This window comes from Notolabrus celidotus, chromosome 2 (assembly GCF_009762535.1).
Source record: "Notolabrus celidotus isolate fNotCel1 chromosome 2, fNotCel1.pri, whole genome shotgun sequence".
Classification (NCBI taxonomy): Eukaryota; Metazoa; Chordata; class Actinopteri; order Labriformes; family Labridae; genus Notolabrus; species Notolabrus celidotus.
Window position 1 is genome coordinate 38070438 of NC_048273.1, and position 15498 is coordinate 38085935.

The following is a 15498-nucleotide window of genomic DNA, read 5'->3' on the forward strand; positions in this document are numbered from 1 at the left end:
TGTGACTGCCCCCTGGTGGCTGGCTGCAGTATAGGTAAAAAAATCCGTCTCCCCCATTCATTTGAATGGGGGAGCAGTCAAACTTTAAAAAATAAATACACGTCGTACGAATGTTTCTCACATCCGTATGCTGTGGTGATATGTAGTTAGTATTTGACTGTTTTTTGTCCAAGGCCTCTTTTTTCTGAAAAGTTTCTTTTTCGTTAGTTATTAGAGTTTAAAAAACGGGGTTTTACTTCCGGGTTTCCTTTGATTCACAGCCGCCGTAGAACGAAACTTCAAAGGGCACACAGCGTCTTGTGACGTTACGCTATAGGCCGGAGCTTATTACGAAGGCTTCCCAGGCTCTGGTTGCACAATGGCTGCGCCCAGGAGAGGGATTTTTTGGCTTCAGAACTGTACAACGGGAAGAGGCGGAGCAACGCTGTCCATTTTTATTTACAGTCTATGATGTGCGTCGGCTCTCCAGCACGTTGATCTAATGTTTACATGTTGGCTGAATATAAACGGCTGCTCAGAGATCACGTTACTTCAACCCTCTGAATCTGATCCAGAATCTGATCCTGACGGAGAGGCGCCTGCAGCAGGACCTTTCTGAAGGATTGGTCACAGATTTAGTGTTTCTTGTTGTTTTATTTATCAGTATGTAGACGTGTGTCTTGGTACACAGCTACGAACATGTAGCTATGTGGCTATGCTAACTAGCGCTAGCACTTATCCATGATAAATAAAAATCATCCACTAGATCTTCAAATCTGCAGACGTGGGGAGTAAAACCGACCTCTACCAGAAAGGCAGCAGGACCTTTCTGAACCATTGGTCACAGATTTAGTGTTTCTTGTTGTTTTATTTGTCAGTATGTCGATGTGTGTCTTGGTACACAGCTACAGCTACAGCTATGAACATGTAGCTATGTGGCCATACTAATTAGCGCTAACACTTATCCATGACAAATAAAAATCATCCACTAGATCTTCAAATCTGCAGACGTGGGGAGTAAAACCGACCTCTGCCAGAAAGGCAGCAGGACCTTTTCTGAAGGATTGGTCACAGATTCTGTGTTTCTTGTTGTTTTATTTGTCAGTATGTCGACGTGCGTCTTGGTACACAGCTACAGCTACAGCTATGAACTTGTAGCTATTTGGCTATGCTAAGTAGCGCTAGCACTTATCCATGATAAATAAAAATCATCCACTAGATCTTCAAATCTGCAGACGTGGGAAGTAAAACCGACCTTTGTGTTTATTAAGACAGCCTACAACTAGCATGCCTCCCTCTTAAGCTCCTTGTTAGCACACATTTGTGCAGGTAATGAAAAACGGAGAAGGGATTCAGTATTATTTTATACAGTCTATGGGCTGAACAAGCTCCGAGCTCTGACTCTGTGACAGACCGGATATTGTTGTTACGTAACAAAAACACTGAAGTCTGAAACGTCTCGTTTCACACACATTTACAGAAAGGTGGAGAAATCAGAACAGGGGCAGAATGGATTTTTTTCATTCTCGGGGGGTTTGTAGACATGCCAGGGAAACATATTTCAGGTAGAGAACCATTAAAAAGTCCATTTTGCATGATATGTCACCTTTAACGGTGCTATACTGCTTTAATATAACACAGAAACTGCACTCGGTTTGTTCCTCGTGGACTTGGGTGCAAGTGACCAAAGTTAGAGTTTATATAAAACTCATTTTATTTAATGTTTTACTTGAATCATTCCTCTGTTCCTTTCAGGACAGTTCTTGGGTACCTACAAATAGAAGTCATTTAGATTAAAGTATGAGAGAACAACTCTTTCACTTTTATTGTTGATTATATTACATGATAATCAAAGTCTGCAGAGTTTCCTTAATAACACCCACATTGAATATTGATTCATAATTAGTTATGGTAAAGCTTCTTCAAGGACGTATTAGGCAGTTTTGAAGCAGACTCTAATTAATACAGACGTGTCTTGTGGGATAGGAAGTAATAGTTTGAAGGCTCTAAGTGCTGCTGTGGTGTGGGTATCAGATGGAGTGGTAAACAGCACACAAAAGATTCACAATGACTGATATATCTGGTCATTAAAATTAAGCAGGATTAATTAACTGTTATAAAACACTACTTGCACATTAACAGGACAAAATCAGCAAAGATATAAGAGGGACTGTCGCAGGAGCTTAAATCTACACACACTGACGTTTTCTTTGGGGACTGTCAGTGTAAAAATAGAAAAATAGGAATAAAGTGTTGATGTTTAACCTTAAATGAACCCTTTTGAATGTCCCCAAAAGCACATTGAATTAAATTGAATTGATGTTATATCCACTGAAGATTTTTAGCTTTTCTGAGACAGAGGAATCCATGGGAGATTTTCACGGTAGTGTGAGACAGGGATCACCAAATTGTACTCTGAGGGCTTCAGAAAGTCAAGCTAAAGGTCAAAACATTCACAAGTTTTCACCCACTGAGAAAAAAACTATTATGCTGTATTTTCCTAAATAGTGTTGTTGCTTCAATTAACATCAGTTGTATTATTATAGCAAATAATTGAGGGTTCTCCAATCCTTTGTGCAGGGTCACACCAGAAAATATTCAAAGCAAGGTTTGTTTGTTTTTTCGCAGAACATGTGGGGTTACAGTTTTCTGGAGTTGTAATACAGGTTCATCAAACAGACTGAAACTCATTGCTTCATACTGCAGCCTTTTCATTCACTCATTCTTCCTACATTTTTCTTCTTTTGTTAAGTTGGTATGCATGCACTTTCACACTTACTAATGTCAGTGGATTCCTGTTTGGCTCGTAAAATGTGATTTTAAAAGCTTCTGTTTCCACAAACCTGACTGACTCAAGTGTTTTAGGATCAGAACAAAAAAAGGACTCCAATTACAGAGTGGGTTCAACAACCTCATTTACCTCATTTATACTGTTACTCTGGGTACATTTCAAACAGCATAGTACCCTGCGTAGAAACTTTAATGACAACTAAGACATTCCTGCTTTCCTTTTTGCCATCCAACTCTTTTCAGAATTCAACTTCTATCTCCAGCTCTCGTAGTTTTAACAGCAGGCTTAAGTATGACCTGGGGATCTCTGTGATTTCCCAACTTGTGTTTTCTGCTCACCAACAGAGACACTATCAGTGTTTGAACTAGAATATTTCAGTGTTTCCCTCAGAGCTTTAGAGGTCTCTGAAGTGTTCTCTTTTTACCACGCTGCTACACTATATAAGGTTGGCATCACCTGCACTTTGACTTATTTAGTGTCCCTTTGAATAATTCAGTGTGATTTTAGAGGCAGTCTCTTCAGAGCTGCAGTTTTTTTTAACAATGACTGAATGAGAGTTTTGTGTAATGGAGCGATTTATAAACCTAAGTTACAAACTTTCTCTGTATCTAATAGTTATTTCTAAAGTGCATCTCTAAGTTGCAGATGTGACACCGGTGTTAAAAGTTAGGACATTTGCCTCGTTTTTAAAGGTGTGTCAACAGTAAAAATGAAAAGAAAGAGAGCTCTACGAGGACAGATATGTCAACATAAATACTCCTGCAGCAGTCCCATTCACCTCCTCTAATGCTACATTCAGTGGAAATGTTTAATTGAATGTGAATTATAACAAATAAGCAGGCTAATGTTTTTCCTGCACTTGGCTGACAATAATCTGTTGCCTTGGAAGTGTTACCATCTGTGGGATATGGAGGGCTATTTTTTAAATAAATTATCTTTAAACTAATATTATGTGTCAACTTGTCTATGTCTTTAGTTGGTTGCTTGTTAGTATGTAGGATATAGTGGGCAGGTGGTTTTGTGTGTTATCCTATTTATGTGAACAAGTTGTAGGAACAAGACACCTAGCTTGTTCTCACGAGATAGCGACATGTTTGCACATAATTATCATGTTTGCACAAGTTATTATCTTGATCCCATAAAATAATAACTTGTATTGTAGAACTGACTGCAGACATATCATATGTGAATCACCCTGAGTTGTATACTGTGTGTGCTCATAAAAACCTGGTGCAATTTTATCCATGCAATAACTCACCTTACTATGGATTCATAAGATAGAAGTGTAAGTGTACATGGTGTATATATCTGTTATTTTTGCTGTATTTTCTTTTGTTTTCTCTTATTTTGTATTCACCTTTATTATTTATTTATATATATTTATATTATTATTAGTATTATTATTATTATGATTATTATTATTGTATTTTATTTATTTATTTTTCTCTTATTTTATATTCACCTTTATTATTATTATATTTTATTTTATCTTATTTTATATTCATTTTTATCATTCTTCTTCTTCTTCTTCTTCTTCTTCTTATTTATTTATTTATTTTTTAACTATGTAATATCATTGTTATATTCTCATGCCCCGTGTTGTAATCTGCTGGAACACACCGATTTCCACCAATGAGGGATCAATAAAGTACAGAAGAGGATTAGTGCCACTGAAAAAAAAAAGAAACTAACGTGCCAATATATATATTTTTTTTTTAGTTATTCTGAGATTAAAGTCAGAATTCTGAAAAAAAGTTCTGACTTTAATCTAATAATAATTGTAATGTTTTTTCAGTGGCCCAATCCCTCCTCCGTTATAAAGTACATTTAATCTAATTACACATAAAAAATATTCTTAATGGGACTTCAAGGACTCCATATAACTCCATTGGCATAAAACAAAGTTATTACCCTGAGGAAAATGGATTATATATTTGAAGAGAGAAGGGACATTTTTGATTTTGCATTGTTTTCTGACTTTTATTGACCAAAAAAGACCTGTGTGCCATCCTAACCCGGTCTCCCCTACTTTTTATAGCCAATAGTTTTATTGTAAGAAGACACCAGCAAAATGTTGTAATATTCCTGATGAGGTCTGAGTTTGTATTCAGGAGCATATGATCACACATCATGAGTGTGCTTGTGGACTTCAGCCTCCGGAGGGCTCACAGTTCAGCGCTCACATCCCTCTGAGATAAGCTGAGGAGGAAGAGGCTCAGTGCGGCAGCTGATGGTGGAGAGAGAGACAGCAGTATGACATGGTTAGCCTCACAACCAGGAAGCAGGCTGGCTGTTAGCTAACCTCCAGGTGCTAACTCTACTTCTTGGCAAAACCGGCCACCTCTGAACAGGTATTTACTCTCACTACGACTTCTAAAAACCGGACCAGCAGCCACTTAAATCTTGAATGAATGCTAATTGGTGCGCTAGCCTACCAGTTAGCATGTGTGCTAATCATGCTAACACGGCTAGCAGGAGGGAAAGAAGCAGTGAAATTAACGTGATATAATGGAAGTGTAACCATTCAGCATGAGAACAGAACTGTAGTGACTGAGGGGTAGTATAGTGTAAAATAAAGAGGTTAGTGTGGAACAGGCTGGTGGACTTGACGTTAGCTCGGGCTGCACCTCGCTGCACAGGTTAACACTGATGGCGCATCACTTCCTGCATTCCTGAGGTTCATATAAGAAAATAGAGACATCATTAGACCTGGCAGCTCAAGGCTTTTTAATACAACACCCAAACAACAGGTTGGTTGATCATCAGTCACTTCAGGGTGTTTGCATGGGACCAGCCGGCGGTGTTAGCAGATAGTCCTGCATGTGTGTTTACTCTCATGGATCCCAACCTGACATCCCATCATGGGGCTCCAGTCTGTAGTGTTGCATGTGGAGACGGTAGGTTAGAGTATTTCTGCTTCAGTACTGTTAGAATGTTTAGTTTGGACTTCTTTTCAAAGTCTTTCTTCCTTGTGCTTGATCTAAAGTAGTATAATGATTGTGACCTTTATCAGTCCTACCTTTATTAACCTCATTACAGTCTGTAATACTTTTATCACACACACTTTTACCTTTATTATTAGTATTATTATTATTATTACAGGTGAGAATGGCAGAGTAACTTATGACAAGTTTGTTTTTATGGCACATTTCAGCACAACACATCAGTAGAAACACAATGAAAAAGGACATTTAAATGCCATTGGATATAGGCATTAAAAATTAAACAACGAGATACATTAAAACAGAACAACCAGAAGGATCAAATAATAAAAAAAAAAGAATAAAAGTTGAATGTAATGCTATATAATTAAAACAGGTATTGTAATGGTTTGTAATAAATAATGATACAATTAAAAGTTTTTTTAAACTTAATTTGAAGTCAAGTCAAGTCAAACTTTATTTATAAAGCACATTTAGAACAACCTCAGATGACCAAAGTGCTGTACAGATATTAAAATACAATATAATCATACACAATATAACAATAAATAAAAACACTAAAAGAATAGTAAGAGCTCAATTTAGGAAATAAAAGAGTAAAAAAGTAAAAAAGCCAAGGATTCTTGCTTAGCTGGGACTGAACGCCAAGGAGAACAGATTTTTTTCAGGTTTTTAGGAGTGTTTTAAAGTGCTCAACAGACTGTGCAGCACTAAACTGGAAAGGTAGGCTGTTCCACAGCTTTGGGGCCGCCACTGAGAAGGCTCTGTCCCCACGAGTAGAGAATAAGAGTTGTAGCAGACCTGACACCTTCTGGGAGTTTGTTTCAAATATTTGGAGCACAAAAACTGAATGCAACCATAAAAGTTACAATGCGGTGTGAGATAATTAAAACAGGTATTGTAATAATTTATAGAATACTAATAAAAAGAAAAAGCGGCTGCTAACTTTGGTTGGACTTTGGGCGCATGCGTACGCTGCGACCTGCAGTGAGAGTTTTTGGCGTCCTCGTATTGGCTTGTGCTGTTTGTTGTTTTAATGTTGAAAGGAGGCTGACTCACTGCAAACAAAATCTACCTACGGGTACAGATAAAAGTAACCTTGAACCTTGAACCAAACAGGGAAAGTTTTTATCCTCGTTTCAGCAGACCTGACATCTTCTGGGAGTTTGTTTCAAATATTTAGAGCATAAAAACTGAATGCACCCATAATAGCTACAGTGCAGTGTGAGATAATTAACAGGTATTGTAATAATTTGTTAGAATAATACTTTTTTTTTTTTAAAAGAAGCTCCATACAGGCAGGTTTGATTTAAAAAACAAACAAAAAACTAATAGTTTTAGAAGACCTGACATCTTCTGGGAGTTTGTTTCAGAGATTTGGAGCATAAAAAGTGACCACATCGATGCCTCTAACACTCGGGACAGAAAGCACACCTGTCTCAGACAACCTGAGCTCTGCATTCAGCGCTTTATAAACCAGCAGTAGTATTTGAAATGTATTGTAACAAACAGGCAGTCACAGTTAAGACCTCAGACTAGTGATCCACTTGTTGGTGTTTGTTCGGACTCTAGGATCAGCGTTCTGAATCAGCTGCAGTTGTATGATTGTTTTTTTGGGGACACTGTTACAGTAACCAATCGACTGAACATGAATGCATGGACTAATTTACCCAGGTACTCCTGAGACATTATGTACGGCTCACTTTAATGATGATATATAATAATAAATGATGTATTTTACTATACGTCATGATATCTGCAGCACGATTGTCTTACACAATTGAGGATGGTAATGTATTGCTGCATAGATGTTTGGTTCTGCCTCTAATCATTACAGGCATGGTTGCCATGAAACAGTTTAATCTCTTGTTGCTCTGTTTGCGTGTCTCTATCCTTCCCTCTCTTTCTGGATTTCCTTCTGTTTCACTAACACAGTCACAGCAGTTCACTCTTCACTATCCAGAGTCTGTCTCTGCTCAGGGTCTCTGCCTGTTAGAAGGACGTTTTTCTTGCTAAACGTGTCCAGGTGTTTGCTTGTCGTGGATTTGAGTTGAGTACATAATCTAAATTCATTGTGATATTGGTTTTCAGGTGTCTGGGCTGCCCAGAACTGCACTGTTGGGAAGCATCTGCATTGTTTGTTGGTAAATGTGACAGACGACAGCAACACAACCAGCCTCACTATGGGTCAGGACAGAGGGAAGTACGATTTCTACATCGGCCTGGGGTTGGCCATCAGCTCCAGCATCTTCATCGGAGGGAGCTTCATCCTCAAGAAGAAAGGTCTGCTGAGGCTGGCCAGGAAGGGGTCGATGCGAGCAGGTAATGACCTTCTCTAAACGTTCTCCAGGCACTCCCTGTGTTCGTGTGTCGCACTGAGAGTCGTTGAAGTAGTCAAACCAGTGGGGATGGCCGCGTGTCACACCTGGTCACACCACATTTCAGGCTCACTTGGTTTTGCACAACTCTGCAGGGTGTGTTGTTACGCATGTGTGAGTCATGAATCATCAGCACTTTCTTCTGTAATGATTAACTTGACCATATCACAAAGCCTTCCGCTCGAATCCAATGCACCTGCAGGATACCTGCATGCGTCATCCAGCTCTGTTGACATGAACATGATATTTAAAACCACGTGCATTAATGTGATTATTCTTGTTTGCAGGCCAGGGTGGTCACGCTTATCTGAAAGAATGGTTATGGTGGGCTGGTCTGCTATCAAGTAAGTACTGACAACAGAGTTAATGTGTAATGTGGTGCACACTCAGGTGGCTCGCTGCTTAAATGTCAAGTTAGTGCAAGGTTAAAATAGTAAAGCAAGACATAACTTTACCTCCTCACCTTTTTAAAATCACTTTATTAGTAAGTCGTGAAAAACAGACTGATTGAAATGATTTACTCAAAGTTAAAGAAAGTTGTCAATAACGTTCACTCAGTTTGAACCCTGACTCCTTTACGCCTTCTGACCTGCAATAACCCAACCCATGCTTACACTGGAGAGTATCTTTGTGTTTGCAGTTGCTGCAACACACCTAAACCTCAGGAGGTATCTCAGTGTTCCCGTCTCCTGTCCTTCATTTTGACGTACAAGTTATTCATCAAGTTATATCAGTTTGCAAACCTAAAGGAGGATTCCTGTGTTTTTTAAACCTGGGACCAAACTCCAAGGATAAAAATAGTGACTTCACCTTACACAACACAGAAGTTACAGATTTACTAATGACTCAGTCTGTTAGTTTGTGGGACTTTGGTGTTTAAAAAGACAAAGCACTGCACAGTTACTCAAAGAGACTGATTGGTGAAGGCAACCTCTAGTAAAGAGAATAAAGTCTGTGCACAAGTGTAGAAAACTGCCGTCTTTGAGAATCCATCTGAGGCTGGCTTCAAAAACCAAATAATTCCCTTTATGTTCTGTATGAAAACACAGAATTCAACATGTTTACAGCCTGATACAGAAACAGCTTAGGGTGCATAGCTCAGCTATTAATACCTGCACATTGTGTGTGTGTGTGTGTGTGTGTGTGTGTGTGTGTGTGTGTGTGTGTGTGTGTGTGTGTGTGTGTGTGTGTGTGTGTGTGTGTGTGTGTGTGTGTGTGTGTGTGTGTGTGATCAGTTAAAGGCTTGAAGTTGAACACATTTGCAAAATTAGGGGTGTGGTGGAGTTGACTGACAGGTGAGTGTGTTGTGGTTGTAAGCTGCAGGCCGAAAGCTCACAACAAAAACACCTCTCTGCAAAAGTTAGGTTGAGTCAGCAGTTTTAATGTTGCACCCGTCAACGTCCGGCTTCAAAACATCTCAGAAACCAGTTTGTCACATCACAGAGTCTTCCTTCATGTTTTCCCTTTTAACATTTTCTATTGAGTTTTCCATAAACTTCACCATAATACATTTTGTGTGATGCACACATTGCAGGTAAACAAATACAAAAACATAGAACAGCTTGCTGCAGTATTTTGGTTACAGGATTTAAGGTTGCCATTCCCCTCCCATGCCCCACCCCATCCTACCCCAGCCCTCCCTTCAACCCTAAGGCCCATATCTTACATATGAGATGATCTCATGTGTGGTCAAACTAACATTGCAAGAAATGCCAGACATAAATATATTGTGATGAGATAATATTGAAACATTGAACATATACTTGAGGAAGTAGGCAAAAGGGGAAGAAAGACAACACATTAGTGAAAAATAAATAATAATAAATAAACACCCAAAAAATGTTGTCATCCATCCTTCAACTCTGCTACTGTTCATCTCTATTCAGAGGGACTTGTAAGCTGTCGTAATATTCTTAAAGGGGGTCCATGTCTTACCAAAATTGTGCAAAGAGCCTTTCAAGGTGTATTTAATTTTTTCAAGTTTAGGAAAATGCGTGGTGTCTCTAATCCATCTAGTGAAGCTGGGGGGTGATTGCACTGTCCAGGAAAGATGTATGAGACGCCTGACTATTAACTTATTTAACTGTTAACACTTCTTCCCTGTTTTAAGTCAAACAGCAACTCCAAGAAGAAGAGGATTGTTTTTGTCAATGAAGTTTGGTGGCTATTTCTGTTTTTAAAAAAAGTTCATACCATAAAAAGTTCTGCAGAAATCTTCTCTGTGGGTTTGTCAGACGACTGATGTTAGATGCATTGTTTATTTTAATGACACGTGCACGGTAGGATTTTGTTGCAGCCATTACCTCCTGTTTTGTGACATACTGAAGCAGCATCAGAACTTTTTCTTCTTTGGTGCAGAGAGTCAGGAAATAAAGGGAGAAGAGTGTGCGGGGTAGACATGCATCAAAGGGTCAAGGCTAGGAGTCTGTGTATCGGGAACCTGCTGAAGCAACGCCCCACAATGTCTACATCTTTATTTATTTTTTTCTATAGAGGAGTCACTCAGATGCTAAAATCTGTCTAAATAACATAAAGTAGAAGTAATGGTGTCATTCTCTTTGATGTGTCTCATCGTCTCACAGTGGGAGCAGGTGAAGCAGCCAACTTTGCAGCATATGCCTTTGCTCCTGCGACTCTGGTCACCCCGCTGGGAGCTCTCAGTGTGCTCGTCAGGTATAGATGACTCACTGCATGGCATGAGCACTTGAAGCTTATCCAAACCTTCTCCTAATATTTGTAAATGGATTTGTGGACGTGGAGTCACCGTGGCTGACCTTAACTTTGGTTGCAGTGCGGTGCTGTCGTCGTACTTCCTGACGGAGCGGTTGAACCTGCATGGGAAGCTGGGCTGCCTGCTCAGCATCCTGGGCTCCACCACCATGGTGATTCACGCGCCGCAGGAAGAAGAGATCAGCAGTCTTGAAGACATGGCTAAGAAGCTGGTCGACCCAGGTACAGCACAAATGAAAAACATAGATATGTCTTTTTTTAAAAGGTGTTCCTCCTGTTCTCACTTCATACCGTTTTTATAAGGAATTAGGAAACAGAGTGAAAGACGAGACGATGTAGGACGGGCCAATAAAACGCCTCCATAAGGGATTTTGATTAAAAATGTTTGACGATGAGGAACTTATTGACTCAGTGTGGTATCAGCCAGTGCCAGAAATAGCAACAACAGCCTGCGTCTCTTTTGCCTGCACATGAAGTACACGCCTGTTTCTCACTGCACAGCTTTATGGGAGCTGCAGAAAGTCGATGTCTTCTGTCAGAGAGAAACCAAAAAGTGAAACCTCGAGGGTGAGAGTGACGGTGAAAGAGAACACCTGTTATCCTCCAGGGATGAGGGAACTCTTGAGATATTAGTAGTGACATGACAGGAGGTATGTGGACAGTATCAGCTCTGCTAGCAGCAGACATCTCATCTGGCAAAGAGCATTTTAGAGACACGGATTTAGTGTTCCAGTGAATTTAATTAGATGTCTGGTTTTGAAACAGAGGAGACGTCTGTTGACAATACAACTACTGCTTCAACCCTTCTGAGTGACTGAACACAGAAGGAATCTTACTGTTGAGCTGATGTAGGATGTTGGTTGGTATGTAGCTCCCAAACATGCTGCGTTCAGTCGAGCCCTTCATAGACAAAGCTTCTTCTGTTTTATTGTGACCTTTTACTCAGTTATGGAGAGACAGAAGTGTGGAGAGAGTAGGAGACAGAGAGAGAGAGAGAGACATGGGGTGCACGGTTTGATTGCTTAGCCAAACCTGGGGACAGATTTATTTTAATGCTATACTCCTTAGAAATGCACCAATGTATCAGTTGAACATCAGCATAGGCAGAAATGTATGCAAAATATTAATTTAGTTATTTTAAGTTATTTTCTGATGTTTATCTGTTGTGGTTCAACAATGTAATATTGGCAAGTTACTATATAGCTGCTGATTTAGAGGGGAGGGTTTGTATTGGGTAGAAGAAGTCACCTGCTGTACATACACTACCAGTCAACAGTTTGTAAACACCTTCTCATTGAAGGGTTTGTATTTATTGTAATGATTGTAAACACTGTAGATTAATACTGAAGACATCAAAACTATGAAAGAACATATATGGAATTATTGAATGAACCAAAAAGTGTTAAACAAAGCAGAATCTGTTTTATATTTTAGATTCTGTAAAGTAGCCCCCTTTTTCCTTCATGACAGCTTTGCACACTCTTGGTATTCTCTCAGTCTACTTCATGAAGTGGTCTCCTGGAATGGTTTCTAATGAACATGAGCCTTGTCAAGAGTTCATTTGTAGAATGACTTGCCTTCTTAATGTGTTTGAGACCATCAGTTGTGTTGTTCAGAGGTAGGGTTAGTACAAAATGGATAGTCCTATTTGACTACTGTTGTAATCCAGATTATGGTAAAACCAGATTATTTCATAGTTTTGATGTCTTCAGTATTAATCTACAATGTTGAAAATAATTAAAATAAATAAAGACCATTGAATGAGAAGGTGTGAACAAACTTTGGACTGGTAGTGTACTCTGATTAGTTTTCATGGTGGGAGTATTACACCGTCTTGGAGAAAGATCAGCTACATGCAGTTTGTAAGGCGTGCTTCTGTGACATCTTAAGAGGAGGGATGAGGAAGGATAACAGTTTGAATACTTAACATCTCATAGATTATATACAAACTAAAAAAAACAAAGATATTAAGAGAAGTGATGCATAAAAAAATCTGTTTTGGAATCAGCTATCGGTTAAATTGTCATTTTTAACATGGGTATCGGTATCAGGTCTGATTTTCACAATCCTGCATCTCTAATATTACTCTATGAAATGTGTCCTGGTTTCAATACACTTTTAAATGATGTGATAGAAACCTTAATTTTAGGATGTACTGTTTCCTGAGAGGCTGCTTTATCTCAGCAGTTAAAGCACATATGCTCCAAACATACAGAGGCTACTGTCTTTGCCTCAATAACTGCCTGCTACACATCATCCTCCCATCATTCAGCTCTGACATTTTCCATCTCTCTTTATGCAAATGATGGTTAAATCATCCCAAAATAAAACTCTATAAGAAAGAAATATCAACTGTATTCCTAACTTTAGTAAAAAAGAAGCTTCCTCAGACCTCCTCACTCTTTAAGGTGGCAGCATCGTGGAGTTATTTAGTGTTAGAAATGTGCAGGTGCTTGTCTTCCTCCCTTTAAGTCATAATAAGGCTCTTCATGTTAAACGTCACTCTCCTTCTCAGGGTTCTTCGTCTTTGCCACCCTCGTCATCATCGTGGCCTTGATCTTCATATTCGTTGTGGGTCCTCGCCACGGTCAGACCAACATCCTGGTCTACATCACCATCTGCTCTGTGATCGGGGCGCTCTCCGTGTCCTGTGTCAAAGGACTGGGCATCGCCATCAAAGAAGCGATCGCGGGGAAGAGCGTGGTGAGGAACCCCCTGGCGTGGATCTTACTGTTGGGTCTCATTGCCTGTGTGAGCACGCAGATCAACTACCTGAACAAAGCCCTGGACATTTTCAACACCTCGCTGGTGACGCCCATCTACTACGTGTTCTTCACCACGTCCGTACTCAGCTGCTCCGCCATCCTCTTCAAGGAGTGGGGTCACATGGGCACGGACGACGTGATCGGCACCCTCAGCGGCTTCCTCACCATCATCGTGGGGATCTTCCTGCTCCACGCCTTCAAAGACGTTAGCGTGAGCTTAGCCACTCTCGCTGTGTCCATCAGGAAGGAGGAGCGAGCAGCTAACGGGTCGGCGCCTCACAGCACGTACGAACTGCTACACAACGAGTCCACCGGGGACATGGAGGACAGAGAGATGGGTTTGCCTTTTGATAGTGTCTCCAGAAGAAATGGTGCGATGAGCTCCTCTTTGGACCATTAGGGAACTCTTTAAGTGACTCACGTACCATGGCATAGTTCTGGTGTCTGAAACAATAAGACAATCAGCTGTTTGGGGACTGGGACAGACCAGTGGATTGTATTTATTGTTTTAATTTGCCTTACTTTTCTCAGAATATGACGCGGTCATGTTGAGTTACAGTTAGAACTTTCTTTCATTCCTCTGTAGCGCTGTAAATATGAGTTTTTTAAGACCTGTTTTGTTATATGTACATGCATATCCATGCACTGACTTACTTTCTATAAATCAAAAGGTTTTAATATATATTCTATATGAAGTCCTGCTGACAATGAACACATTTAACATGATTGAGTTTTTTTTCGTGATACTTGAAAGTAACGATTTCTTTTGGAGGAACTTTTTTTTGTAGAGTTTACATAAAAAGCTCTTCAGACGAACCAACAGATTTGTTACATATTTATTGAATTAAAATGATTAAAACGTTTGAAACACAAGGCACAGTGAATAAATGCTTAACATGAGTGTGTTACTTTTCCTTTAAAATGCTTAGCATGCACGTTCAAAAATATAGAAAATACAGATTTACCTCCACCCGGGCTTAAAATACGTCGCTGCTCACCCTTGTTTTCCACCACTGCACACCCTTAAATACTCATCTGATAAAACTAATTTCCCCTACAGCTGGAAGTATAAAACATGTCGTCCAAAAACGTCTATTCATTTCAGATAAGGCACAAGTGAATACAAAAAATCGGACAAAAAGTGGACAAACTGCCGCGCATTTAATGGTCCTCTGCTTCTAGAGACCTGCAGTAAGTGGGTAGGAATATTCTAGATAGTGTGGTAATGCTGACAGTGTTTGGAACTTCATGCTGGTCCACGGTTTAAACGGTGACCGCAGCCCCTCAGCTGCTGGCCAGCGACTGGTGTATGGGTGGCTGGAAGCATCGGACGTGTTCCACCGGCATGTTCTCTCCGTCTCCAGACTTCAGGTACTTGTTCAGGATGGCAAAGATCTCGTTGTTCAGGACCTGGAATTTACGGATTCTGTCGACCATCTTCTTCAGAGGCTAAAAGGAGGAAAACAGAACCACTCAGGATGTGAATAAAGAACAAAACTTCCACCCTCTAAGGAGCAGTGTGAAGGAGATCAGCGGCCTTTAGTGATGAGGTTGCAGATTGAACTTGATGACCCCTAGTGGGGCCATGTTTAAGAGACGGAGAGAATCATTCCTTTCAATGATTTGGAAAATAAATAACACAGCATTTTCTCAAGTTGCTGTTCCCAGTTTTATAATCAGATTGAAAGCATCTGAACGTGATGACAGGTCCACAGATGATACTAACGCTTCTCCTCGTCTCTGAACTCACCACACTCTTGATGACCTCGTCCTTGCCGTCGTGTTTCTGCACCTTGAGGAGATGGTAGCTGAAGTCCAGGATGTCAAAGCGTCTCTGTTGTCCTAGCAGAGCGATGATCATGCAGCCGGCCCAGTGCAGCCCGTCTCCGAAGCACTGCCTGAAACACAGGGAC

At 40.1% G+C, this 15498-nt stretch overlaps 2 protein-coding genes across 2 annotated transcripts in view; one reads left to right on the top strand and one right to left on the bottom strand.

The window, feature by feature from the left end:
* The first annotated feature begins 4847 nt into the window (after positions 1-4847).
* Positions 4848-14485, top strand: nipa2 (NIPA magnesium transporter 2). The gene is made up of 6 exons (XM_034699876.1): positions 4848-5121; positions 7804-8034; positions 8378-8434; positions 10673-10763; positions 10882-11042; positions 13336-14485. Exons 2-6 carry the CDS (start codon positions 7896-7898, stop codon positions 13983-13985), a joined length of 1098 nt encoding a protein of 365 aa, XP_034555767.1. The 5' UTR covers positions 4848-5121; positions 7804-7895; the 3' UTR covers positions 13986-14485.
* The window catches only part of cyfip1 (cytoplasmic FMR1 interacting protein 1), a 49879-nt gene continuing 48786 nt past the window's right edge, over positions 14406-15498 (bottom strand). The window contains exons 30-31 of the mRNA XM_034699857.1: positions 15336-15483; positions 14406-15034 (exon numbers count right to left, since the gene is read on the bottom strand). Of these exons, the coding sequence (XP_034555748.1) occupies positions 14870-15034; positions 15336-15483 (313 nt within the window). The 3' untranslated portion in view covers positions 14406-14869. The remainder of the gene's footprint in view (positions 15035-15335; positions 15484-15498) is intronic.

Coding starts and splice junctions, on each gene's coding strand:
- nipa2 (XM_034699876.1), top strand. CDS start 7,896: ATGGGTCAGGACAGAGGGAAGTACGATTTCTACATCGGCCTGGGGTTG. Junction 8,035..8,377: donor GAAGGGGTCGATGCGAGCAG/GTAATGACCTTC, acceptor TCTTGTTTGCAG/GCCAGGGTGGTCACGCTTAT. Junction 10,764..10,881: donor GCTCTCAGTGTGCTCGTCAG/GTATAGATGACT, acceptor CTTTGGTTGCAG/TGCGGTGCTGTCGTCGTACT.